This window comes from Panthera leo, chromosome C1 (genome assembly GCF_018350215.1).
Source record: "Panthera leo isolate Ple1 chromosome C1, P.leo_Ple1_pat1.1, whole genome shotgun sequence".
In the NCBI taxonomy this organism is placed as follows: domain Eukaryota; kingdom Metazoa; phylum Chordata; class Mammalia; order Carnivora; family Felidae; genus Panthera; species Panthera leo.
The window spans coordinates 1,383,591-1,411,259 of NC_056686.1; the positions used below are offsets into that span (position 1 = coordinate 1,383,591).

A 27,669-nucleotide genomic window follows, 5' to 3' on the forward strand; every position below is an offset into this window, starting at 1 on the left:
GCCGCCCATGCTGGGCCCTGCTGGGAGATGTCACACCCTTTTGGGGGAGCTCTCTGCTTGCCCCCCCCCGCCCCGGAGGAGGGCAGCGCTGGGGGAGGGGGGCTCATAGCCGACCCCACCCTCACTGCCCAGGCGAGGCTCTCCTCACCCCCCTGTCTGGTCTGTCTCCCAGCACCCACCCCATCTGAAGGCCAGAAACCCAGGCAGAGCGAGAAGCCGGCAGCCTGGGGCACCTGGGCTGCTGGCCTGGAAGGGCACGAGGTCAAGGTCAGGGGAGTGAGCCGCCGGGGGACTGCCCATCCCGGGGGCCTTGAAGCGGGCTGGGGGCCAGCTCGGCCAGCTCGAAGCTCCTTCCCAGAGCATGACGGCCCTGGGGACCCCACAGGTGACACGCTCCAGCCAGAGTACCACCTCTTACCCCACCACCAAGGCCGCCGGGATGCAGACGCTGGCTGCTGGCCAGAGCCCAGCCCCGCCATTCCCACCCAAGCTGCCGGTTCATGGGTTCTGTCTGCAGCCGTCCGGAAGCTGTGAGCCAGGGGCCAGCGGGGCGTGGTGCTGAGGCCGACACCATCTGGTGGGGCCAGCAAGGCGGTGCTCGGGTACCTGGCAGCCAAGGGAAGCCACGGCTCCACAGGGCAGGGAGCTACAGACCCCCAGCCTGGCCAGGTCCCTGGGTGCAGAGTCCCAGCCCCCATCCCATCGTGCCCAGGACAGTCTGGAGGGTGGATTTAAGCTTTTTTCCTAGGTGAGCTCGGGGGTCAGTGGGGGCTCCCTGCTCACCCCTGCCTGTATCTTGGGCAAAAGATGTGAGATGGGGGGTTGGAGACCCAGGCTCCCATGGGGGGAGGGGTGGGCACCACCTCCCTCATCGGCCCTGGGACACGAGGGCAGGTCTAAGACCCGCCCTTGACTGTCGCCACCCCTGCTCTCGGGCAGGATCGTCTGGGCAGCTCCTGTCCTCTGCACGAAGCCCGGCCCCACCTGGCAGGTGTCTCTGGGCCTCTGCAGGGCAGCGATCGGATCTCCCCGCGGGTCTGCCCCCTCGTGCTGTGGACAGCCGTGAGGCGCCCTGCTCAGAGAAGACAATCGGGCTGGAGGAAGTTGAGGACATTCCTGGAGCACTCACAAAGCTGCGGTGAGAGCCTGGCCTGTGGGAGCACCCCCACACCCTCCCTGACAGCTGCTTCCTGACATCAGGCCTTGGGTCCCCTGCACAGGAGGGAAGGGGCTGGGGTCTGACTGCCCCTGGTCTCTGTCACTGAGCCACCAAGCCAGTCCCCTTACCTAGAAGAGCCATCACAGAGTCTGAGAGAACGGATGGTCCGTGCCAGGCGCAGAGGTGTGGTCGGCAAATAGCACACGGGGCACGGGGCACGCACAGGGGAGCTCGGTCACCCAGCGGGGGGTTGTGGGTGACGGACGGCAGCTTGTTCGGAGAGGCTGCTCGTCCGTCTTGAGCTCTGTGGTTGCTGCTTCCACGGTCCCTAGGGTTCTGCCCATTACATAACTGCCACCTTCTTAGCTAATTAGCGATTCTTTATATTAAACCCTTGCCATTGCAATCATGGGTGTGGTTTCCGTCTCGAGTGGACCCTGACTGATACGTAAATTGGTACCAAGAGTGGTCCCTGCCACCAGACCCGCAAAGACGGACCTGGGGCCTGGCTCGGTTGTGTCCTTGGGCCTGTCTGCACGGCCAGGCTCGTCGGGAAGGGAGACTTGTGGTGTGCAGGGGCTTCACGACTGATGGTGATGGAGCGGTCACCGTGGTGGTTGTGACGCACCCACTGAATCAGGGGGCGTGGGAGCCCAGGCGCTGTGGCACGTGGCCGTTCCTGCAGTGATGGTGGCCGCAGGGACTGTGGCAGGGGGTGGGCTCTCCTGAGTGTCCTGGAGCACACACAGGAAGAAAATGACCAGCTCAGGTCATAGCCCGGGAGTCAGGGGGCTCCATGGCGGCCCTGAGAGGACCCGGTTACGAGCACAGGCCAGTGCTGCTAAATGTCAAATGCGACAGGTAATCCCATGAGCCGTGTAATTACAAAGTTGGTCGCATTTACAGACACGTCAACTTTCTTGTGAGAAGTCAGGGTGCTGACTGCAAAGGGATGCGACCCTGGAAGTAGGAAGGGGGCTCAGATGAAGCTGAGAACTTGGAACCCCAAGTCCCCGAGCCCCTTTCCAGGGGTGCAGCCCGTCCTCGTGTGGGAGGAGACGAACCTTGTTTTCATCATCTACGCTGAGAGCCTCGTGGGGGTCAGGTGCCCAGAAAGAAGGATGCTCATTCTCTTCAACCTCCATGACCCCCTCCCTCACCCAGGGACTCTAGACCCATAAAAGGGGTGTAATCTCAGCATCCTGGGGGAGGGGGCAGGTACAACGTCTAATCCTGGAGGAAACAGCATATGCACCCCAATAATTGCAAGATTGTGCTAATTCACACAGGGGACCCTGGGAATTCTGTGTGGGAACGGAGTCTGAGGGTGTTAGGCCACGGCGGAGGGCACACAGCTCTGGGCTGGGTCGGCGCTAAGGCCGTGGGCACGCCCCCCACAGACGCTGGAGACGGTGTGCCCGGTGGTTTTGCCAGTCCCTGTGGCCGAGTGCAACCCTCACTCGTGGTCTCTAGTGAAGGGAGACGAGATGCCAGAACTTCCCGAGTACAACGGAAGGAATCCAAAGGCGTAGGATCTGTCCAGTGTGACCATACACCCTGCCCCCTGCAGCCCCCAAGAAGGGTCACAGGACTTGTCTCCCCGTAGCCCGATTACTACGATAGACCGTAGCGTCCCCCACCCTGAACCGTCCTCTTATTGCCGTGTACGTTGCTCGAGGTGTGGTGTGAACGCGCCGCTGGACTTGGGCTCGTTGATATTTAGGATTTTTGCAAGACAGGTGTGTGCAGGGGCCACGCTAATCTGTCTCGTTCCAATTTCGGTTCGTGTGCTGCCGAGCCAAGCATGATATTTAGGATTCTGGAACTGGTAATTCAATTGGTTTGCAGCGTTCTTTGGGTTGAGATCATGCTTTCTTCAACGATGAACTTGAAAGCTTTTCTTCTTTTTCTCGGCATGAACGAGTTTAAAGACCTTTGGAGTTGACAGCAGCAGGACGGCCCAGCGGAGGGACCCTGGGCTTTCTCCACTAAGTTAGCTGTTGGTTCATCCGCTTTATTTTTGAGAAACCGTGTTTTAGGTTTATTCATTCTTCTATCCTTCTGTTCCTAATTTATTAACTTCTGCTTTTGTCCTTAATTCCTAGCTCCCGATTTCCCTTGCTTTACCGTCTTTTTCTGACTTCTTGAACGGAACACGTACTTCGTTTTCTTTTCATTGCTTGGTAATCTCCTTGGGGCCTGCCCATTCCCTGGGCACTGCTCTGACTACCTCCGGCAGCTGCTTCTCCGCACACGTTTTGTTAGCATTAGTTTTTCAACATTCTTTGATTTCAGATATGATCTCCTCTCAGATCCAAGAGCTGTGTCGCCCGCAGGGAACTTTACAAAATTAACTTCCAGCTTTGTCGTCTTGCGATGACGTAATACTATCCATACGCTATCGCGAACGTCTTCTCGCTAACCTGAAACGTGGTGATCCTGTAGACTCTCACTTCCCAGCTGAGTCTGATCTACGTGGGTGAGGCCCACAGTATCCTGCTGCTCAGGAGCCCCAGGCGGGGGGCGACAGGGCGACCCGTGCCCCGGGCCCGGAGAGCACGGGGTCAGTGGAGCCGGCAGCCCAAGGAGGCCTCCCTCCGGACCCTCGCCTTCAGCCTCTTCAGGCCACTGTGCTCGGGGTCTACCAGGAGGCCATTCTCCGCGGCTGTCCAGGCCTCTGCATAGCGCTGCTCCTCCAGCAAGGTCTGGCCCCGATGCAGGAACACTTGGGCAGTGGGGTCCCGGCCTGGCCGCTCCCACAGGCTGCTCTGGGCCAGCGCGGGCGCCAGCTCGAGGGCCCGGGTGAAGGCGCCCGTGGCCCTGGCCTCATCTCCCAGGCTCAGCAGCAGGCGTCCCCGGGAGCACAAATCCTCCACCTGCGTCGGGAGGCCACCGTCCCTCCCATCCTCCCGGAGCACACGGTCCACGTCCCCAAGTGCCCGCTCGAACTCCTGCAGCTCAGCCAGACAGGTGGCCCTCAGGCGCAGGTGACGGGCATCGCTGCTACCTGCGAGGACGGCCAGCGAGCAGTAGCCCAGCGCTCGCCCCGGCTGCCCTGAGTTCAGGAGGGCGTGGGCTTCCCGGGCTGCAGCCTGCACAGAGGGGACAGAGGGACACAGGGCGGGTCGGTCCAGGAAGCTGCGGGCCCCTCACCAGCCCTACACACCTGGCCTCTGCTCCTGACCTGCCAGAGCGGCTGGCAGCTTCAGGAGGGGAAGTACAGGGGAGGGGACATGGGCTGCAAGCCCTCCACCTTGTAACCCCGCCCAGAGGGGTCCCCCCTGGACTCCCTTCTCCTCACTGGTCCTCCCCTTCCTCACAGCCCCACTGCTTCTGCCATCCGGTGAACTCCTCCCTCATTCCTCCCCGCCTCAGCCCCTCTCTGCAGTCACCTCCCCGACGACGGGCCCACGGATCCCACACTGCCCACCTTCCCGCGGCTGCGCTGGCCCCGAGGACCCTCGCGAGCACCGCCTCTGCCCAGCTCCGTCCCCGAGCCCCCTCCTCTGCCCGAGGTCAGGAAGGCGGCCGCTGAGCATTGGTGGGTTTCTCCCTCTGGTCCACGAGCCGCTCCTGCAGAGCCAGACTCAACGCCGAGAAACTACTGCACTTGCTCCCGCATGGGCCACCGTGACCTCCGGGGACTGGGATTCACTGTGCTTCACCCCCCCCCCCCCCCCCCCCGGACTGGTAGTGGTGTCGTGAGGAGGGCGGGGCCAGAGGTCAGCGGGCACCGTCCAACCTAGCCCTGCCCACCCCCCCCCCCCCGCCCCGCCGGGTACAGCGAGGGGGCTGGGGGGGCCACGGCTGGGTACTGCGGCCCATAGGCCGCCCCTCTGACCCCCCCCCCCGGCTCACTTTCTGAGCCGACGTGGGTGCCGATGAAGCCCACTCTCAAAGCCTGCCTCCACGCGCTCCGGCTCCCCCAGCGCCCCCTGGGATGAACCCCTCTCCCAGGAACCCACAGCGGCTCCCGCTGGAGAACACGGCGCCCCCAGGGCCGGCCTTTCCCGCCGCCCCTCTCTCTCCGCCCCGCGGCGGGGTGCAGCCGAGCCGGCCTCCCAAAGAGGCGCCGAGCATCGCGGGGCCCGCACGGACGCCGTCGGCCTGGGAGGGGGCGGCCCGGCCCGGGGTCCGGGGTCCGAGCGACGCTGCCCGGGCGCCGCCTGCCAGGCAGCCCGGGGGCGCGAGCCCGCGGGAGGCGGCACTTGCCGGGAACCTCGAGGCTCCGGTCCCGGCGGCCGACAGGGGCCGCTGCGGAGCATGCGCCGGGCCGCCGGGGGTCGGGGCGCGCGCCGGAAGCGGGCTCCACCTCTCGGGGTCACTTCCGCGTCGGCCCAGCGTCGCGCAGACGCTCACCCGGGCGGTCTGCGCCCCGGAGCCGCAAGCAGCCTGCCGGCCGCCCCTCTGCGCCCCCTGTTCCTGCTCGGAGCCCCCCGCCCGGCCCCCCTTCCCGCTCGGAGACCCCCCCTCCCCACTCCTTCCCGCTCGGAGCCCCCCCATCCCGTTCCTGCTCGGAGAGCCCCTCCCCCTCATCCTTTTCCTGCTCGGAGCCCCTAACCCGGACCCCCTTCCCGCTCGGAGAGCCCCCCTGACCCCCTTCCCGCTCGGAGATCCCATCCCGTTCCCCCCTGGCACCATCCCCGCCAGGGAGTCGGGCACCCCTTCCCGTTCCCCCTCCTCCCATCTCAGAGACACCCTCCCCCCAGACCCCTCAGGGGCGCCCAGAGACCACCCAGCTCCCTCCTATGAACCGGCCCAGACCAGTCTCCTCCGTGCCGAGACCCCAGCCAGACCCGTCTCAGAGATTCCCTGGGGGCTCCAGGTCCTGAAGACGGGACCCCCCCCCCCCCCCCCCCCCCCCCCCAGGTGGCAGCTCGTCCTCCTGCGTCTCTTCGCTGTTTCCACCCCTAATGCCTGTGCAGCCACTTCCTCTCTTAAGCCCCCTGGCTGAAGCCCCCGGTAGGGTTTCCGTTCTGCTGCCGGACCGCGAGAACTAGAACCCACTAGAGTCCTGGGCACAGCAGGCGTGAGGACGTGGGGTACCTGCCTCAGGTCGCAGGGCGCTTTAATTGGTAGTCCCTGGGACTCCGGTCCGCTTGTGCTCTTGGCCTCCCCTTCCGGTGGTCCCTTCACTTCCCTCCCCCTCCCCACAGGTGCAATTCAGCCACTTCCGGGGGTCTGTTCCCCAGCCCAGCGTCTTCCCCGGCCGCCAGGGTTCCTGCCCCCAGCCTGCGGATGGGGCAGCCCCTTCCCTCTGCCCCTGCCCCGCTGGCTCTTCCGTCAGACTGGCCCCCACTAGCCCTCGGCCCTGAAGCCTCTCACCCTCCCCCAACCCCCTCCTCCTCCATCCACACGAGCTGCACTGACCACCCGTTTTGTGGTTTTTGGGAACTTTCTGAACGCTTTCCTACCTCCACGCCTTTCCCTTGGCCTGTCTGTCCCCTCATGGTTTCGCCTCCAGTGCCACCTTGTTAACCCCACGGCCCTGTCTCAGGGTCTTTTCAATCCCGGTACTCTCGAGAGTGAACCCTCCCGCTGCCTCCCCCGAGAGACGAGGCCCACAGCGCTGCTGGAAGGCGCTCGGTGTCTTCTCGTCGACTAGACAGCGAATGGAAAATCAGCCAGCCGGAGGCGGTGACCCCAGCCCACCGCCCCGCCGTGGTGCCCCGTCAGCTCACGGCCTGGCCTGCAGGAGCCCGCCTTCCTGCCACGCTCTCACTGGGAGGGACGTGCCGCTCTTTCCCTGACCTGGGGTTGGAGCGGGCTTCCTGCGAGGGCCACTGCTCCTGGCTGGCTTGGCCGGCTCCGACCAGGGGTCCCCTCTCTCTCCCCGGCCCTGTCACTTGTGGCTCATATGTCTCATGCATACGAGGGAGGTTGCTGGGGTCGCTGGCCAGACTGGCTTGTGTCCCCATCCCACCCCCACCCCCCCACCGCAACTGAAGTCAGGCAGACGGGGAGGGCAGGGGAGGGCAGAGCCGCCCGGGGCGAGGGGCCGGGGCGCCAGGCGGGGGCTCCGTGGGGCGCACCTGGGTGAGGCTCTGCCGCTCCGAGGCCTCTAGGAGTTGCAGCAGGAAGCTGAGTTCCTGGGCGTCCGCCTCTGCCAGGCACTGAAGATCCCGCGCGGCGGCTGGCACGTCTCCCTTCTTGAGCTGGAGCAGGCCCCACCGGGCCCGGGCCGCCGCCGACAGGGGGGTGGCCTGCGGGGCTTTCTGCAGGCAGGCGCCAGCCTCCTCGTAGCTGCCTGTCGGCGATCGGGGAGGGACGGTCACGGGGGGGGGGGGGGGGGGGGGGGGGGGGGGGCTGGGACGGGGGACGGGAGAGAGAGGTGGGAAGCTGGCCACAGCCTCTCTTGCTCAGTGCCGGCCCAGGGAGAGGCCAGATGATGGAGGGGCTCGGCTCCGGGAACAGGAGACGCCGACACCGTGCCAGTCGCAGCTTGCCTGTTGGCCCGATCCTCCCCACTGGGGGTGGGGGTGGGGGTCACGAAAGCCCCTGGCATGGCTCTGAGCCTCACAGTGGTCACCTGGAGGGTCTCTTCTGAGCACTCGCAGGAATTTATACTCTACTGCAGGACAGTCTAGGCCTTGAGGAGGGCACCTCACAGGCTTGGGTGGGACAGTGACAGGCCAGGGAAAGGCAGGCTGCAGAGAGCTCTCCCCTTTCACGTTAGTGCTAGAACAACTTCAGGATTTCGCCCCGCGTGGGCGTGAGGCCAGCCCGCCTAGGGCAGGGCCTGGTGTCGCCGGACCCTGGTGCACGCGAGCTGCATAAACGCACGAGCCGCCGAGGAGGCCGCGGTGTTGCGGTCCTTTTGTGAAAACCCAAACCGCTCCTTTGTTTCTCCTCCCTGTAGGGGGCCCTGGTGGTGACTGCGAGCTCTGGACCCTTACACCCCAGGCCCCACGCGGGGACCAGGTCACAGGGCCGAGGTTTGGGGTGGAAAGGACCCCAGGAGGCGCCGAATCCTTTCATTTTACAGAACAGCACCAGGAGTGACGGGAGCCGGACACCCGCGTGCCCCGAACCCGGGCTGAGCGTACCCGCTGCCGTGAGCACGTCTGCCAGCAGGATGTACCAGCCCGGCTGCCCGCCATCGATTGCGACCAGCGCCTCCCCGGCCGCAATGAGGCCCTGGGCGTCCTCGTCGCTGAGGGGGGCCCCGGCGTCCGACGCCTGGCTCAGGAGGGCCCGGCAGCGGGAGGAGAGGCCCTGGGTGATGAGGGCCTGGGCCTCTGGCTTCAGAGAGCGGATCTCAGGGACCGCTGTCCTCGCATCAAGCTTCAGAGCCAAGAGGATGTCGTCCACGGCCTCCTGTGGGGAGAGCGGGGGCAGAAGGCGTCCCCGCGGGCGTTTGTCAAGTGTTCTCCCAGGGCCTGGGCGCTGGCCATGCCAGAAGGGGCACGTAGCCAGGCCGCTGGCTTTGCACGATAGGACGGCCCGGCCGGCGAGCCGCACAGAGCAGAGCATGGGGAGCTGCGGCCAGGATGCTGGGGTTCCGGAAAGGGAGGGATGGCTGGCACCAGGGAGGGCACACTGAGGAAGAGCCCGCCACAGGCTGGAACGGAAGCCAGGCTGCCAGCGCCCTTGGGGGAGACTCAGGACTCCCGAGGGGCAGACGCCAGCACTGTCTCTAGAGGCTCTCAACTCAGCGTCTGGGACCATCTCTCCTTGCCTCCGAGCACACGGCCCTTACACGGTTAGGAACCCTGGCAGGCAGGCCACCTCTGGGCTGCAGCGCCTCAGGGCGGCCACCTAGCTTCAACCACCGGGCTGTGACGTTGCTCTTGGCTGAGAGGTGCCGTTGTCCAGGGCCGTTCAGCTGTGGCTGCCTGTGTGCAGGTTTTCTCTGGGAAAAGCCCCTGTCCTGGGTCTGCCAGTGCGTCCCCTCCCACCTCTGTCCCTGCATGCTGACCACCCGAATCCTTGGGCTCTGTGCAGACGGCTCGGGGTGGTTGCCAAGAAGGCAGCTGCGGTCTTGTTATGTTAAGCTGAAGGGGGGGGGGGGGTCTAGTAGCCCCGAGGGCTTGCACAGCCTGAGCTCACTGAGGCTGGGAGGCACGGGGGCTCTTCAGATGAAAGGGACAGACTTCCTGAAACCTGGGATGACGGGACGTGATGACGAGTGTCCCGGGAGCCCCCGTGCAGGAGGAGTTTTAAGGGGCGTCTCACGCTCAGGACGGTCTGGCCCTGCTCCCTCTCCCCTTGGGCCCCAGAAGGAAAGCGGTGTCCTGGTTCCTCCCGGGTGGCCCTCCCCCAAAGCACTGTTCCTCTAACCCCGCTTGCCCAGTCCCAGGCGGGGAGGGGAGGGCCTGGTACCTTCTGCCGGTCCAGGGCCAGGGACAGAAGTGCCCGACCGCACAGAGCCTGCACGTTCTTCGGCTCAGCCCGCAGCACTGAATTGAAGTCAAACATGGCAGTCTTCTTCTGGCCCAGGAGCCCATAACAGTGGGCCCGGGTGAGCAGGGACTCAACTGCTTGACTCCCTGGAGGAAGGGGGTTGTGGCATCAGGACGTGGCCGCTGTTGGGCCGGGGGGGGGAGGGTACAGCATCTGCCCCCATCCAGCATCTGCTGGTGCCCAGTGGTGGGGCAGGGCAGGGGCGCCCCAGCTTCGGGGCCACCTTGGGGAGCTCACGGACCCCTGGGCACCAAGACACGATCTTGTGTCTGGGTTGACCTGGGGGCACTGGCTGCGGGGCACAGGGAGCCCAGCCATAAGGGTGGCATCCAGGAGGGCTGGTGGACAGTCCGACAGGGGTCCCAAGAGGAGGGGGCACTGGGGCTGCATCTGAGGTGAGGCCAGCCGAGCGTCCCGGAGGCAGACGGGTCCTCGGGGCTGGAACAGCTGGACGTGGGAAGGTGCCAGGTGGGCAGGGAGGAGCCCTCTGAGTTCTTGGGCCCCTCCCCAAGGAGACCGCCACCATGCTCCCTCTGGTCGTCTGTCCAGTGATGGGCAGAGAACAGCACACAGGGCCCTGCAGGATGCTCTGGCTCACGTCCCCTTCCCCACTAGTGCGTGCAGGCCGTGAGCCCTGCCGTCCAGTCCTCACCACCCTGGCCCCTCAGCCCGGCGTCTCCATCACCCACTTTGAGAAGATGAAAACGAGGAGATGCTTAGTAAGTGCAGAGCCAGGAATCCACCTGACGACCCGATCCAAAGTCCGCACTTTGAATCTCTGCGCGCCCCAGGAATTTGAGGCGCGTCCTTGGGGACGCCTCTCCCCTCCAGCATGCGCGCCCTATGCCACCACATCGAGAAGGCCCCACTTCAAGAGGCCCCGTCGCCCAGGATGGCGCTGGCTGGGCAGAAGGTGACAGCAGGCTCGCTCCTACAGACTCACCCCCACTGTTTCCAGGAAGGGCTGAAGGGGGCCAGGACTCTTCCCGGTTGGAGGGAGGGGGCCAAGCTGGGGGAATGGCCTCGTTCCCTCCTGCCCACAGGGCCCAGGGTGTGTGTGTTGGGGGTCCCGGCTCAGGTCCCAGCCGGTCTGGCCGGTCTCCCAGGATTTTTAGCATGCTCGCCTGGACGGCTAGGGGCTAGGGCAAGGCGTGAACCAAGAGCGTGCTGGGATCCCTCAGGTCTCTGACCCCCTACCCCCGCGTGGCTCATCTTGCCCCCGCGTACCCGGCACAGGATGGGAACCCCGGGGCGGGCGGGCAGCTCCTACCTGCAGCGAAGATGGCCAGAGAGAGGTAGGCGATGGCCTCCCTGGTGTGGGCCGCGCCCTCGGCCCCGCTTGGCCGCGCCCGCAGGATGGCCAGGGCCCGAGCGTGGCAGTGACCCCGCAGCAGCTGCCGGTCCTCGTGGCTGAAGACGTCCAGGGTGGGCTGGAGGCAGGCCGTGTCCCCGGACTGGACCACCTTCTTCACCAGCTGCGGGGCAGGGCAGTCACCGGGTTGCCCCCTTCCCCCTGCGCCGGATGCCCGGACCCCTCCACCCCCAGGTCCCCTCGCAGGGGGGCAGGGGCGTGGCCCACGAGGTGGAGCTTCCAGGGGCGGGGCTAAGGGGACGGGCTCCCGCCTGGGTCGGCGCGTTCGGCCAGAGAGCGCCGGGAAGGGGGGGACGCGCTGGGCTGCTCGCCGTGGGGGCGGGGGTCCCAGTGTCCCCGAGCCGCACCTCCTCCTCCGAGCCACGGAGGCCCACACGCTGCAGGTCCAAACGGGAAGCGCGGGGAAAGGGGGCTCTCAAGTCCTAAGGGGACAGAGGGCACCGGAGTCCTTCGGAAGGCGAGGAGCAAATGCCCTGGGACCGGAGCCCGTTCCGGGCGGAGCGAGACCCGGGTGGGCGTGGCCGCGGCTCTCGGAGCCGCTGGGTCCCACAGAGAGACCCGCTGCTGCCCCTGCCGGCCGCTCGCTGAAGACCCAGGTCCCAGAGCGGAAGGTCCCGGGCATCCTCCCCGCCCACCCGCGTGGCCTAGCGCACGGAGACAGGGAACCCGAATGTCTGACCCAAAGCCTGACACCTTCCCCTGGAACATGACCTCGGACCCCGGTTCCAACGGGAAGCCCTCATGCCACCTGAGGGAGGTGAAGTCCTGCTCTTCCTGGGAGCAGAGCGGGTGTCGGAGAGGGGCGAGGCCAGCAGCACCTCTGCCATCCCCCTCCCTGAGCAGGGTCACCTCCAAGCCTAGTTCACTTGGAAGACTTGGGATGAAGCTCCATCTACACCTGACTCTTGGCCCTTTTCCTTCATAACACAACGAAAGCAACTAGGAGGCACCTACTACGTGCCGGAGACCTGCTGGGCCCTGGGCACCTGCTCTAGCTGTTTCAGCAAAAACCCGTAAGTCCAGGGCACAGATGAAGAGACTGAGGGTCACAGAGGCGAGGGGCCTTGCCCGCGGCGGCAGAGCCCGGGGCTGGGACAAGTTCTGCCCGCTCCGGAGTCCAGGCTGAGGGTTGCAGAGTGAGGCCAGAGGGCCTGGTGCCCTCCAGGGGGCTGTGGCCCAGTGGGGCCTCCTCACCTGGTGGGCGTCATGGAAAAATCCCCTCCTCAGCTGCAGCAAGGCCAGTCTCGCCAGCACGGGGGCCGCCCCGGGCCTCTGGGAGAGGGCCACCAGCAGGGCCTTGTGGGCGTTGTCCAGGCGGCCCAGGCGGTACAGGGCATCGGCCCCCAGGAGGCCCGAAGCCTCGTCTCCCCTGTCCAGCTCCGTGAGGAGCGTGGCCAGCTGGTACACGCCGTGGGCATCGCTGTGGAGAGAGTAGCGGGGAGAGCTGCGCCCCTTCCACCTGCCCAGTGAGGCGGGCCACGGGCAAGTTCTACCGCCGGCACCTGGTCCGCGCACCTCCCTTCCCACCCGACTACAGAGGCCTGGTTCCTGCCAGAAGGCCCCTCACACACGTGGTGTCCAGAGCTCCAGCCGCCCTCTGACGTGCACCCTGGGCGCTCACTCTCTGCCCTGTCCTGCCACGGAGCCTGGCATCTGTCAATTCCCAGAGACAAGAAGTCCCAAAGGGCCCCCAATCTCATTCGGGGAAAGTTCCTCCTCAGCAGCACATTAAAGCAATTTGAACTGAGCATCCTGGAGGCAGAGGAAGATGTGTGTGTGTGTGTGTGTGTGTGTGTGTGTGTGTGCGCGCGCGCGCATGTGCAGGGTGGGTGGTGGCAGTAGAGCCGACCTCAAACACTCCCCCCACCCCTCCCGGCCCAGGAGGCTCCCAGCTCCGTGCTGTTAGCTTTGCGGAAACACCTTCCTGCCCCCTCTCAGCAAACAGAATTGCAAGTCAAAACAGCTGCAGATTCACCCACTGACTGAACAAACCGGCAAAACATCTGCAAAACAAACATCAGGGCGGGGGTGTGGGGCTGAATGGGCAGGCAGGCGGCTCCTGGGCTCAAGGGCCTCCCAGGGGGCCGTGCGCCGGACTCAGAAACCCCACCTCCGCGCGCATTCTCGGGGCGGAAGGAACATCGTGGAGATGTTGCGTTATAACAAAGGGCAAAAGCTCTAGGAACGCGCGGGGAATGTTCCCGGGGTGCGCTATCCAGCTGCCCCAGAAGGAATCTAGGGGCCAAGGAAACGTTCAGGAGCTGCTGAATAAAAAGCAGTGGGCTAAAAATTGCACACAGAGCACACACTCTGGTGAATTCTATTTTGTGTGTGCACCGGAGAAACAACTAGAAGGGAACGTTATCGGTGCGGTGGTGGGCAAGTCGTACATTCCCATTGCCATTTTTGAGTTCTTAAATTTCTAGGGCCATTAGCCCACAAAACATCACATCGTTTGAGACTGAGAGTCCTAAGACCTGGCTGGGCTCCGCGCTGAAGCTGCCATCCATGATTTAGGGATCCCCCCCCACCCCCACCCCGCCCGCGGCTGCTTCCTGCCTCAGTTTACTCATCCGTAAAATGGCAAGACGCACAAACCCTAGCTACCTCGCAGGAGACCAGAAAGAAGCAGCAGCCCCGGGGGTGCACCTGGCTAGTTTTTACCCTTCCTGCGCGGCGGGGCTGTGCATCTCGGCGGCCTTCCTCCGGCGGCCCGGTGCGCCCCTGTGTCCCAGGTCTGGCCTCCGCTGCAGCATCTTGCGGCCCTCCTCCCGCAGCACGGTCAGCAGCAGGCCCCGCTGGTTCCAGGGTACGTAGGCCTTGGCGACGAGCAAGGCCTCCTCGGGTTGCAGCCGGCTGGCGGTGACATAGTCCAGCGCGCCCAGGAACGTGCTACCCGTCAGCACGCGCAGCAGCCCTCGGCCGCACAGCGCGCGCACGCAGCTGCCCAGGTGCGGCGGTCCGTGCTCCACCACCTCCTGGAAGTCCTCCCGGGCGCGCCGCGCGTCGCCGGCGTGCAGCGCGCAGAAGCCCCGCAGCGCCAACAGGGGCGCTCTGTCCCCGGCGCGCGCAGGCCGCAGCCAGCGCTCGCACAGCGTCCGGGAGCCCGCCGTGTCCCCGGCCAGCAGGAGGCACTCAGCCAAGCGAGCGCCCAGGGCCGGGCGCTCCCCGGGCGGCGCAATGCGCAGCAGGACACGGAGCGCGCGGGTCACCGGGGCCAGCAGCTCGCGGCCCGAGTTTTCGCGGAGCTCAGCGCGGCCCCGCACGGCCTCCTGGAAGTGGGCGAAGCCCACATCCGCCGCCTCCTGCGCCCGGGCCCGCACGCGCTCTCGGTCCCCAGCGGAGAGCACCGCCTCGAACTGCCTCCGCGCCCCCGAGGGGCTCTGGCGGAAGGCCTCGTGCAGGTCCCGAAGCAGGTCCCGGGCCCCACCGTCCAGGAATAAGGCCGCGGCCGCGCGGGTGACCAGCAGGGCGGCCAGACGCTCACCTGGGGAGAGAAACAGAGGCACTGGTCCTGCCTGTTGGGCCACATCCTCCGGGGTGTCACCTATAGCCCCCGACCGTGCGGCACTTTGGGCCCTCTGGAGCACCTCGTGGCATCTCCCGAAAGTGTCCCAGTAGCCCAGGACATCGCATCCGGAAGATGGACCGTTAGTGACAGGGCAGAATCGGGCGGGACAGCCGGGGTGCCTGTCGGGCAGTGTTCTCTGCCCGCGGGTTCAAAGCCAGTCTCACCGCTGAGCCCAGAGGGAAATTTAGTTAGAAAACTTCTTTACTTTTTAACGATGGATTTGGGGATTGAGTTCCCTCTCTGGGATCAGGCCACCCCCCGGGGTCAATGCGGAGGTTCTTGACCCTGTGACCTTGGTAGGGGATGGCTGGAACTTCAGCATTCTGCTGCTGGCCTCCTTTGGCCTGGGTTGGGACCCAGCGCCTCCCTCTGGAGCCGAGCCCCAGGTCAGGGCCAGGGAATAGAATATGGATACATCCAGTGCTGCTTACACAGTGGGGGCCTTGGGCCATTTAGGGAATCTCGCTGTGCCTCAGTTTCCTTTTCTGCTTTATAATGGGGTTAAAAATGGTCTACACTCGAGGCGCCTGGGTGGCTCAGTCAGTTGAGCCTCTGACTTTGGCTCAGCCCCACATCGGGCTCTGTGTTGACAGCTCGGAGCCTGGAGCCTGCTTCGGATTCTGTGTCTCCCTCTCTCTCTGACCCTCCCCCACTCATGCTCTGTCTCTCTCTATCAAAAATAAATAAATGTAAAAAAAAAAATTAAAAAAAAAAAAAAGAAAAATCTCGCACCCTGAGATCAACCAACCAACAAGGTCACCGTGTCTAGTCTTGGTGGCAAAGTAGGATGCTTTGGGCCTTTCCTGTCCTTTACTCGTTTCTGAACAAAATTCTATGCCTGAGTTTTACAATACTTCACGTCCTAGGGAGTTGCGGTAGGCGGAGAGCCCTTGGGGCCCGTGGGGATCTGCTACCTATTTACCCACATGGAAGTGTGTTCTCTGTTCTTCTGAGGCTCCAGTTACCCAATCAGACTTCCAGACACTGTCCCACACGTCACCAAGATTCTGCTCATTTTTCTCGTGTTCTTCATACCGGATAATTTCTATCTTCAACTTGACTGGCTCTTCTGCTTTCTCCAATACGCTCTGCATTTTTCAAATCTAGAATCTCCGTTTCATTCTTTTTAAAACCAGTGTCCATTTACCGCCTCAGATTCCACATCTGTTCATTCATTGTAACCGTATTTTCCTTTGGTTCTTGAATCGATCTGGAATAGTTCCTTTCAAGTCCTTAGTCTGCTAAGTTCAGCACCTGGATCATCTTGGGCTCAGTTTCTGTTGACTTCTTTGTCTCCTGACTGTGGCTTCCATTTTATTTCCCAGTTTCTTTGCATGTCCTGTTGGTGTTTTGTAGAGACTCTGGATTCAGTTATGTTCCTCCGAAGGGGATTTTGTGTCAGCAGGCAGTTACAGTGGACAGGATCAACCCCCCAGATTCCGTCTTCTCTTTGCTGGGCCCAGCTAAAATCTCTGGTGAGTCCTTGAAGCTCCCAGCAGCTGCTCTTTCAGACCACCCAGTCTCTCCCACGGATGTGCAGTTTGGTGGCCCATCAGGGATTCAAGTGGATTTAATACACAGATTTGGGGTCTAACCCCCTCTGTGGCTCCCCCCTCTTCAGGACTTTCCTTCTAAACTTTCCAGCCACTTTTCTCAGCCTGAACTCTGTCCTGCAACCTCTCAACCCAGTACAACGGCAGCTTCCTGTTTTACTTGGCTAACACATGGACTGAGGGGGCTTCCTCTGGCAAAAAGCTGCAAGCCTGTGCCTCTCGCGTGGTGTACATTTGGTCACCGTTCGGTGCCTTCAAATGATTGCATTTTATATTTTGGCCAAATTTTATCACTGTTACCTGTGGGACACAGTCCAGTCAAGCTCGTCCACCATTATGGAAGCCAGACGCTTCTATTGTGAGACTTAAACATTTCGACAATACGGGGGGATATAAATGCTATTCCACTGTTGCTTTAATTTTAATTTTCCTGATTACTAGCGAGGCCAATTTTTAAAATTTTAATTATTTTTTCCAATGTGGTGGGTGGAGAGTGGTATCTCATTGTTTTAATTTGCATTCATATCATTACCATGATGGTGAACATTTTTCATATTTCTTTGCCATCTGTGTTTTCTCTTATGGGAAACGCTTTTGCCAATTCTCATATTGAATGTTTTTTCTTATTGATATGTAGGAATTCTCCAAATACTCTAAGTAGTCATCTTTTGCCCATTGTATATTTTGCAAATATTTTCTCTCTGATGTCGATTTTCCTTTAATTTCCTATAGTTGTGGGCAAAATGGAAGCTTAAAATCTTAAATTTAATCAAACACAACAAATTTCCCTTTGTTTCCACTTTCTGTGTCTTAAGAAGTCCAGCCATCCACAAGAAATCAGAGTGGCGTTCTCTTACATTTTCTTTTAGAAACTCTACAACGTAGCTATCACATAATCCACCTGGAATTTACTTATTTTTATTTTTATTTTTTTGCAGAATCAGCAGCATCCGCTAAATAATGGTCGTCTTCTTTCCCTATAGACCTGTGATGCTCACTCTCACATATCAACTTCTGGATGCCCACAGGTCTGTTTCTGGCCTTTCGAATTTGTTTTATTGCTCTTTCCAACTGTCCCTGAAGTCAGTAACCTTTGGTATTGGTTAGTATAGCTTTGTATTGACTGGTAGGGGAAATCTTTATACCACTGTCTTCCACTCCATTTTCTCCTTCTCTCTCCCCTCCCCCTCTCCCCCCCCCACCTCCTGCTCGTCTCCTTCCCCTTCTTCTTCTTCTTTGTCTTGTCTGCTATTGTTTTTTTGCCCTTCTATTGTAATACCAACTCTTTCTAACAATGGACATTGGATAACTACTTACATGGGTATTCTTTATTGTTTTTAAATAAAGTTTTATAATTTTCTCCACAAAGTTTTATAGCTCTTTGAAACCAATTATTTTCCGTCACTACAGTGAGCGGTATATTTTCAAATGATAAAGTTTATGTTTGTTGCTCGTGTCTGTAAATGTCAGTGCGTTCTGTACCTCCATTTAAATTCTGTCCCTATACCTAATACCTTTTTGCTGTATCCGTTGGCTTTCTGCGTAGCTAATCACATTGTCTGGAATAACTTTGTTTCTTCCTTTCTAGTCCGACATTTATTTATTTTTATCTTGTTGCATTGGCTAGGATCTCTAGTACAATCGTGGACACAGGGGAGGCGGGGAGCCACCACATTCTTGACTTTAAACGGAAGACTTCTCCCAACCGTTAAGTTGACATTTGGGTCAGGTGTTGATAGCATCTTTCTCAGTGAAGGACGTTCCCTTCTAGTCTTTGCGTACATTTGTCAAAATTGTGTCAAAAATATTCCAAACTGCTTTTCCTGAGTTCCTTGCGACGATCATACGTTCTCCTTTCATTAATGAAGGTAGTGGATAATACGATCGTGGACACGGGAAATTGTAACTCCCCTGTTATTTCACTGAGTTTTGGCTGAAACACGCACCAAAGCCTGTTGCCGTGAGTCGGCAGTTGTATTGGCTACTACTGCTGTGTGACAAACTGCCCCGAAACTTAGTGGCTGAAAACAATGACCGTTTCGACAACCAGAAGAGCCCATGATTCATTCTCAGTTTGGGCTACTTGGGTGGAGGTGAGCAGTTCTGGTGATCTCACCCGGGCTCCCTCATGCCTACAGTCATCTGGTGGCTTGCCTGGGCGGGAAGGTGTAAGGTGGCCTCACTCCCAGGCCCGGGGCCTTGGTGGTGGCCTGGTGGAGCCTCCCTCTCCGTGTGCCCCCGTGGCTCACTGGTCTAACTTCACGGCCCCGGGGGTGTGGCTGGATCACCCCCGACGCTTGCTGTGTGCGTTCAGCGAGGATGCACGTCAAACCTTAAAACGTCTGCCCACCTAGTGTTCAGGGGAAGGCGGCTGGCACTGCCTTTCCCCATCTCTAGGTGCCCGGCTGCCCCCGTCTCCCTGTCTAGACCCTTAACTCTGAACCCCTTCTTTGTGTGTTGGATTCTGAAACCTCTTCCTAAAACCAAGCTCCCTCTCATCTCAAGGCTCATGTGCTCAGCCGCCTAATGACATGTCCACATGACTGGCACAAGGGACATGTTTTTGAGTGCTTAATGGGTGACACCATTTTAAGGGTTGGACACATATTTTCACTGAACCGCAACAGTGAGCTTCAGAGGCCAGTGCAGCCACCAGCCCCACGTGCACATGGGGAAGGGTGGGAGAGGCCGCGCGGCCGGGAAGGATCTTAGAGGGTTTGTGGTAGGGTGGCGTGGGGCTCCTGGGACTTCACCCACTGACCCACGCTCTGTCCCAGCCCCCCACCGGAGGAGGACCCAGTAAACGGACCAGAGAGGAGCGGTATCTCAAACTGGGGGTGCCTAAGTCCCCCATGGCCCCCTTTCCCATCTGCTCCCGGTCCTCCTCCCGGCCTGGTCCTCCTCTCGATCTGGTCCTCCTTCTAACCTGGTCCTCCCCCAGCCCGGTCCTCCTCCCGACCTAGTCCTCCTTCTAACCTGGTCCTCCTCCTGCCCTAGTCCTCCCCCCAGCCTGGTCCTCCTCCCAGCCTCCCAGCCTCTTAGCATCTTCTGTGATCACTCTGGCTCCCTCGGCACATTCTGCACACGGCAGACAGAAGGAACTAGAAATGCAGCCGAGAGCACATCTCTCCGTAGTTTAAAACTCTTCTATGGTTCCTTGCTGCTCTGGGGGTAAAGTCCAAAGTCCTTTCAGGGCCGGCAGGGCTGAGCCACAGCTATCTCTTCAGGGCCTCCCTTCTCCCTCTGCTCCTGCCCCCTGACGGCTACTACGGCTCCATTCAGTGGCACGGACACCCCAAGTTCTGTCTCTCTTAGGGACCTGCCATGTTCTGTTTCTGCTGCCTGGCACCCTTCAGTATTAACTCAAATGATACCTCCTCCAAGAAGCCCCCCGCTGACCACCCAGCTAGAGTGGCACCTTGCACGGTCCATTTTTCTAAGCACATTTTTTATTTGTTCCTTTTCTTGGGTGCTTTGTAAGGGCAGGGGCTTGTCCATCTGGTCACTGTGCTGTCCTCACTCCGGGAACACCCCCCCCCCCCACCCCCACCACTGCACCGTAACCAGCCCTGAAGCACGCTGTGAAGGCTTGGCTGGGCGACTTCCACCCGGCACGTAGGGGACAAGAGCCACACTCTTACCTTGGGGGCCGCTGCCCACCAGGTCAGACTCCAGGGCCCGGCTGCACGCTGCCCGGCAGTCCTCATACCTGCCGCTGCGCAGCAGGGCTTCCGGTGACAGGGCGTGGCTCCAGGTGCCCCCGGGGTCCAGGGCTGCCAGGAGTCCCCGGCAGGCGGTCTCCTGCAGGCCGGTGCCGTCCTCTGCCTCCCGGCGCCCTGAGATGTAGTCCTGGAGGGTGCCGATCAGCACGGGGAGGTAGGGCTTCTGGTGGGTTCGAACGAAGGCCACGGTCCGGTCTGCGTTCGAGGCAAAGGCCTGCAGATAGTCGACCGCGCCCGCGTCGGCCTGCAGCCCGGACAGGACGCGGGCCAGGGCGCGGGTCAGCTGTAGCTCCAGGGCTTGCTGGCCGTGGGCATCCAGCAGGCTGTCGCAGCGCCGCACCACTTCCTCGTGGTGCCCGTGTGCCAGCAGGCCGGCCAGGGAGTGCAGGACCGTGGCCGGGTGGTCCGGGCAGAGGGCGGCCAGGAACGCGGAGGCCAGGGTCCCCGTGAGGGACACAACCGCCATACCGTCCCAGTGGATGGGCGGGATCTGGCTGTCGCCCCGGCACCAGGCCTCGAGCGTGGCCACCACCGGCGCCCCCTGTGCCTCCGCCAGGGCAGCGCGGACGCTCCGCAGGGCCGAGGGGGCGTGGCAGCTGAAGGCAGCCAGGTAGAAGGCGGTGGCCAAGGGGGGCTCTCCCAGGGCCAGGTGCCGGTCTCCCTCCCGGCAGAGGCAGGCCACGAGCTCTTGGGCCGACATCACGCAGTGCCCGCGAAGGGCCCGTGTCCAGTCCTCACGGGCACCTAGGGTGGGGAGGGGGTTGTGGGGTTAGTCCGCAACCCTCCCCACTGAGACCCCAGTGTCAGGGCCTGCGGGGTCAGGGACTCTAGGCCCTTGCCTCCCCCCCTCCGGCCCCCACCCAGGCGGAGGACCCCTCAGGAAGGTGGAACACACGACCCCCTCCCTGTCCTGGTCACAGGGGCCACCTTCTCAGCTGTCTGAATCTGCAGAGACCCGCCCAAACTCAGGGCCACACCTCTGCCCACCTCCCCAGTCCACCATTCCACGTGGGTGCCCTGGGCAGCTGGGGAGGTGAGGGGCACTTGCCTGGCTCCTGGGTGGGGGTGGGGAGCCTCGGTGGCCCAGGCCAGGGGGTCAGTTCTGAGGTCGGTTCCCGGGGACTAGCCCCTGCCAGTCCCCTCCCTCCCTTGCCAAACCCGACCTGAAGTCCTAACGACAGTACTCGGGGACATTCTCTCTCGGGTCCCAGAGCGCCTGCACACAAGCCCCACCTAATACACGCTGTCCAACACACGGACGCCCGCACAAGCACCCTGCGACACAGAACACACGCGTGCACTCACCCAGGCACACACGCATGCACACACGCTCACTCGCACCCGCCTGTGCGCTCAGACACGCACACTCGCCTGTGCTCCGAGGCTGAGCGGGGCGCGCGCAGCCGCATGGAGGGTTGGGGGGGGGGGGTGGGCTGCGTCGCCGGGTCCGTTTCCCGGGAGAAAGTCAACACCCGGCGTCCCGGCTGCTCAGCGGCGCCCCCAGCGGCCGGGCGCGCCCCGCCCCGCCCCCAGGCCCTGGCCCCGCCCTGGGCCCCCGCTCCACCCCAGACTCTGCCCGCCCCCAGGCCCTGGCCCCGCCCTCTGCCCCGCCCCGGACCCCCGCCACGCCCCCAGGCCCTGGCCCGGGGAAGGGTCCGGGAGGAGGAGGGCTGAGCGGCCCTGCAGGGCCAGGGTCTGGGCAGCCTCCGAGCAGAGAACCCCGAGTTTGCGGGAGGTGGGGCTCGGGCCACTGGGGACCGGGACCAGCACTCACCGCATCCTCACCGTCCTCACCGAGGAGGAGGGAGCTCTGCGGAGAAGAGCCTGAGGCCTGGCCGCCCAGAACTCTGCCTTGGCTGCCTCGGGGCCCCTTCCCCACCGGCCCCTCTTCCCGCGGGTTGCTTCCGTGGAAGCCGGCTCTCGGGCCACCCCCTCCACGTGGGCTCCTGTGGGTGTTCCCGCGGGCTGTTCCCAACACCCTGCAGGTGGACCCTTATCTGCGCATCCAGCCCCTTTCTGCTGACTTCCTGGGTCCGGCCCAGACAACCCGTGCTGAGCAGAGGGCCTGCCCTTGCTTGGGGAGAGGTCCCTCGGCTGTAAGGAGCAGCGACCTCAGCCTGCTGGCCCAGGGTCAACTTGACTGCAGCTGAGGAAGGTGCTATTTTAGGAACCCCCTCCGCCTCCTGCCGTCCCTACCCCAGCAGGAGGTAGCAGCAAGGCTCTGAGATGTTGAGCCTTGCACAGGTGGCTGGTGGAGGGAGGGTGGGGGGGAGAGTCAGTGATTAGCATGTCCCTGGAGAGATCCTCTTGCTTTGGGCGAGGCCCCTCCCAGTTCAGGTTGCTCAGATGCCAGGTAAACCCAGGTTCCTCTGCGGGGCTCAGAGAAACAGGCTGGGGTGCCTCTGGCGGAGTGTGTGGGGGGGGGGTGACACAGGTGCCATGTGGCAGGGTGGTGGGGGCCCTGGGAGTGGGGGCCGTCGCATCCCTGACGTCCTTCCCGGGGATCCCGCTCCTGGGATGTGGCCTCTCGGCCCATTAGGGAGGGCACCACGGGCAGAGGCAGAGTCTGGGATCCAGATGTGCAGGGGGCGGGGGGGCGTGGCTGGCAGGGCCCCGTCCCCGCGACTTTCACAAGGGCAGAGCCCCCGAGCCGCGAACGAACGCGGTGGTGACAGTTTATGAAGAGCTCTCCCGTCGCTTTGATCACTTTCACTTAAATTACCCTAATTAGGCAAAAGCCATAATAGAGTGGGGCCGCCACATGGGGCCGTGCGGGGCCCGGGGCGCACAGGCGGCAGGCCTCTCACCAGCACGTCAGCTCTGATGGGCCCCCTGCCTCTCCGCCCTGCACATGGAGCCCGCACGCCTGCAGGCGCAGGCCAGACGATCCCGGTGATCTCAGTGGCCCGCGAGCCGTGGCCACGGCCCCCCGGCCTCAGAGCCATACACTTGGCGGATAAGCCCAGGGCCCCTGCCTCCTGGCACCGGGCGGGGGGCTCAGGAGGCGGGACCATGAGCAGGTGTCACGTGTGCGTGGGCTGACCTGAATTCGACAGGAAGCTGACTCCCTGACCAGCGTCAGGTGGAGCCCTTGTGCCGCTGTGTCTTCTAGAACAGGACAGGACAGGACAGGTGGCGTCTTTGAGGGGAGGCCACGGCTCATCCCCAGCTTTAGGGGAAGCGGGGTTTCGCGGTGAGGAGCCCACAAGCGCTGTGTGGATCACGAGCCTGGTGGGAACAGGGGCCGCAGGGGCTGTCCCTCCGGGTCGCCAGAGGCGCCCCGGGCTTATCAGACCCGGCCCGGAGAGGGAGGGAGGGGGTCTCCTGCAGGACTCCTTGCTGTCCCTGAACCAGCCACGGAGTGGCAGCTCCGAGGGACACGGGCACCCATGTCGTGACCCCCCGCGGGGGCGCGTGGTCCCCGCTCTGGATGCCGTCCCGGTCATGGCCGACTCGGGGATAAAGACCCACCAGCTGGAAAGGGAGCTCTGAGCCCCGTCACCAGAATTGTCTTAGGCGTGAGCAGAAGCATGGCAGGGAAGTTGGAAGCAGAAGTAATTTAGGGATGCGGGCTGCTGGCTGTGGCCTTGGGATTGACCTCACAGTTCTGTGGCTTCCGCCCCGTGTCAGGCGGGTGGGCAGGGTGCTCCTGGGCCCCTAACAGGTGACTCTGGGCTCGCTCAGGGCTGCTTCCTGGCCGGGCGGCCATTTGAGGCTCCGGCTCTTTCTCTGGGCTCAGAATCCATCCAGCGTCCCGTGAGCCCCGGGGTGCTGTCCGAGGGCGTGTGAGCCCCCCGGGGGCCCCCCGGCTGCCAGGCTCAGGACGCCCTCGGGACTCCGAGCCGCCCCTACTTCACCCTGAGGGGCTTACCTGTGGCCACAGTGGCTGGACACCGGCAGGGATCCGGGGACAGCAGTGGGTGGGGACCTGGTCGTCACCAGATGAAATTTCAGCTTCTCGTCCCTGCGGCCGAACAGGCAGGATGCAGGGGGTGTCGGCGTCCTCTGGAGCCTGGAGCCTGCGGGGAGGCCCTCTCATCCTGGGGCTTCCTCCTCGCGGGGCACCACCCCCAGGCCTGGCCCCGTCCCGTCCCTCGGCCTGGCAGGCGGAGGCCACACCTGTCACGGGGCGGCTCCTCCCAATAATGCAACGGGGGAGGGGCGCCCCCACCTTCCCCTCACCCACCCGCCCACCTGTCGCTCTGCGTGTTTCAGTCTCAGTTACAGGGCTGGCGGTTGGCCGAGGGCCGTCTCTGCGTCAGGGGCGCTGTTGTGGGTGAAGCCTCGGTTTAGGCGCCAGTGGAGACGGCTCTTCATCAGGTGTTTTTATCAAGGAGGCTTCTGGGGCTCCCCTGAACTAACAGCTCCTGCCCATGGGACTGCCCCCGCCCCCGCCGGTCACTCAGCCCAGCCGTCCTGGCTCCCTTGAGGTCCCCAACCCCACCGGTTCCTCCAGGAGCCCGTCCTGCCCCAGGGCCTTTGCACTGCCTGCTCCTCTTCCCTGACACTTCCTCTCTCGCTTCTTTCAGGTCTGGGCTCAATCGTCCCTCCTTAGAGAGACCTTCCCTGACCATCCCTCCCCCCGACCCCTGCATCTAAAGCAGCTCCCTCTTCCCCCTGCCGCCTCATTTGCTTTGCCACCTGGCACAGTGTGCTTGCCTGATGTTGGCTTTTTTCCTTGGGATGTTGGCTCCCGAAGAGCAAGGTTCAGCTACAGTTGTCCAGCAGGTACCTGACAGGTGGGGGATGAAGGAGGGAGGGAAGGAAGGAAGGAAGGAAGGAAGGAAGGAAGGAAGAAGGGAGGGAGGGGGGAAGGGCGGAAGGGGGGAGGAAAGGAGGGAAGGATGGAAGGAAGGAAGGAAGGAAGGAGGGAAGGAAGGAGGGAGGGAGGGAGGAAGGAAGAAGGGAGGGAGGGGGAAGTGAGGAAGGAGAGAGGGAAGGAGGGAGGAAGGAAGGAAGGAAGGAAGGAAGGAAGGAAGGAAGGAAGAAGGGAGGGAGGGGGGAAGTGAGAAGGGGGAGGAAAGGAGGGAAGGATGGAAGGAAGAAGGAAGGAAGGATGGAAGGAAGGAAGGAAGGAAGGAGGGAAGGAAGGAGGGAGGGAAGGAGGAAGGAAGGAAGAAAGGAGGGAGGGGGGAAGTGAGGAAGGAAAGAAGGAAGGAAGGAAGGAGGGAAGGAAGGAGGGAGGGAGGAAGGAAGAAGGGAGGGAGAGGGAAGTGAGGAAGGAGGGAGGGAAGGAGGGAGGAAGGAAGGAAGAACAAAAGAAGGAAGGAAGGAGTGAGGGAGGAAGGAAGGAAAGGAGGGAGAGGGGAAGGGAGGAAGGAGGAAGGAAGGACGAAAGGAAGGACGGAAGGAAGGAAGGAAGGAAGGAAGGAAGGAAGGAAGGAAGGAAGGGGAAAGTTTGGAAAGTTCCTCCCCCAAAGCCACTCAACTCTCTCCTCTGCCTTCCCCTTCCTCCGGAACTTGGGAGCCGGCAGGGGAGGGGCGCGGGGGGTTAATGGGCCTGCTGGCTGGTCCTGGTTTGAATAAACGAAGTCTATCAAGCAGGCACGGAATCATTAATCACGCAGAGAAATAACACAACGAAATGACTTTTCGAGATGTCGTTGGTGTAATTATCATCCTGCCCATTACGTTAACCGCCGCCATTTATATCTGTGCTGTCTAAGTATGCAAACAGTAATTAACGGGGTAATGAACTGGGGCCCCAGAGCCTCCCCTCCCCGAGCTAATTTGCATGTTAATTATCATTAGTGACCAGGGAACAAGTTATAAACAGCCTAATTAGCAGCCAGATCATTTTTACAAGAAATCGCGTGCACTTTGACACTCGAGCCGGCGTCAGATTAATGAAGTCGGGCGGACCGGCCCCTCCTGGGGCAGGGGTGCCCTCCGCGCAGCGGCCTCGTGGCCCCGGTGACGTGCACCAGCAGGGCGCGATTAGGGGTTGACACGGGGCTGGCTGCAGTGCTGCACGAAGGGCGGGGTGCCCCGCGAGCCGTCCCCCCGAGACTCAGGCCGCCGACACCGGCCCTGGATGGACCCTCCCCGCCCCCCTCCTTGGGCGGTGGGCTCGGGGTGGACGGGAGGAGCCGGGAATCCGGCCCGGCTGGGCGACACCGGGGGAGGGGGGGACAGAGGCCCAGCCGAGCCTGGAGGCCGCCCCGACAGGAGCAGCTACCAGCGGGGACGGGGCCGGGGGCACTCGGTGCGGGGGCGGGGGAGACAACACGAGTAGCCATCGGGGGAGGGGGCTTCTGGCCAAAACGACTCCGCGGCACCTTGCAGGCTGAGGGCGGGGCCGGTGCAGGGGTGGGGGGACTCCGGGTGCCCCCCCGAAGTTCGTCGCCACGTGCAAAGTATCTGTGTTTGCACCTGCTCGTCTCGTGGACCCGCAGCTGCTCGGCCGAACATCGGGTCTCACTCCTCGAAAGAGGGGACTTTCATTCGGCTCCTGCCGTGTGCCTGGCTCTGCTTCCCCTGCCTCACACCCCTCCCCCACACCCCTGCAGAACAGCCCCGTGAGGGGGTGACTGTGGTGTCTGCTGAGCCCTGGGTCGCCTCTGTGACCGCACCCCGGGTGCTTCCTGTCCCGCGGCCTTGGCCTCTCCTCTCCCACCTTCCCTCCAGGCGCTGGCGACGCTCGGGCCTCCATTCTGTCTCCTCTGCAGAGGCGCGCTCTGGTCACCCCATCCGAGACGCCCCCCGTCGTGCCCTTGACCGTCCGCGTCCCCGGCTGGGATGTCAGCAGACCGGGGCAGGGACCCAGCACCTTGGGCACACCGCCTTCCAGTGCGCTCGGCCGGACTCGGCGAGCCCCGGGGGGTGGGGTTAAGCGTGGCCGCGCGCCGCCCCAGAACAGGGCTGGCCCCGGGAGGAATGGTCACTTCCGGCCAGGCTGGCCCTGTCCCACGTACTCACCACCCACGGCGGGAGCCCGTGCCCACAAGACTTCACTAATGGCTGCTAACAGTTACGGCCCGCTATTTCCAGGTGTCACAAAAGACAAGCCTTTTGATATTTTCCGGCCACCACGAAGTGAAGACACCTGTGTCAGCTCCTGGGCTGTGCAGCCAGCTGAGGTCCGGCGTTGGCCACCCCTTCAGTTTTCTTTTCCACACGGATTTCAGAATCTGATTGGTTCCAGGGGTGCCTGGGTGGCTCGGTCGGCTGAGCGTCCGACTTCGGCTCAGGTCGTGGTCTCGAGGTTTCGGGGGATCGAGCCCCGCGCCGGGCTCTGTGCGGACAGCTCGGAGCCCGGAGCTGCTTCGGATTCTGGGTCCCCCTCTCTCTCTGCCCCTCCCCTGCTTGTGCTCTGTCTCTCTCTCTCTCTCAAAAATAAATAAACACTAAAACAAATTTTAGAATCTGACTGGTTCCCATAAAAAGCTGTGCGACATATTTTAGGAGAACTTTTCCTACATTTATTGATTAATTTAGGAAGGTTTGCCATTTGCAGACCCTCCACATTTCTGAGTCACTCCTACCTACTTCGCCTTTTCCCCTGTTACTACGTTACACGGGCATCTTACCACACGGGACGTGTCGTTTGCGCCCGTGACGGCTCTGGGTTTCTCCGCGTTCATTCGGTCCCCAGTCACGGACTGATGTTTCCCGGGGCTTGGAACGGCCTTACAGCTGATGCCAGTGGATTTTCACGGCCCGGGGTCGTGCCGGCTGGAAGCAACGTGGCTTTTCTTCCTCCTCGCTGGTTCCCACGCGAACCGTTTGGCCGGAGCGTCGGCCGAGCCGCTGGCACGGTGCTGATGGATGGTGACGGGGTCTCCTCGTCACCCTGGCTGCACTGTCGGCGGTGACGCTACTTGAGGTGTGACCCTGGACGAGCCTCCGACCGGGCAGCCGGCAGCCTCCGTGATGGTTGGGGCCGGATC

At 62.5% G+C, this 27,669-nt stretch overlaps 1 protein-coding gene across 1 annotated transcript; it reads right to left on the reverse strand.

The window, feature by feature from the left end:
• Positions 1 to 185: 185 nt before the first annotated feature.
• Positions 186 to 27,363, reverse strand: TTC34 (tetratricopeptide repeat domain 34). The gene is made up of 11 exons (XM_042953067.1): positions 27,310 to 27,363; positions 23,652 to 23,744; positions 22,271 to 22,346; positions 19,700 to 20,524; positions 13,599 to 14,421; positions 12,129 to 12,354; positions 10,833 to 11,037; positions 9,482 to 9,648; positions 8,206 to 8,476; positions 7,192 to 7,406; positions 186 to 4,251 (listed from the first exon to the last, which is right to left on the reverse strand). The coding sequence occupies exons 1-11, from the start codon at positions 27,361 to 27,363 to the stop codon at positions 3,724 to 3,726; spliced, it is 3,483 nt and encodes a 1,160-aa protein (XP_042809001.1). The 3' UTR covers positions 186 to 3,723.
• Between the last annotated feature and the right edge of the window lie 306 nt (positions 27,364 to 27,669).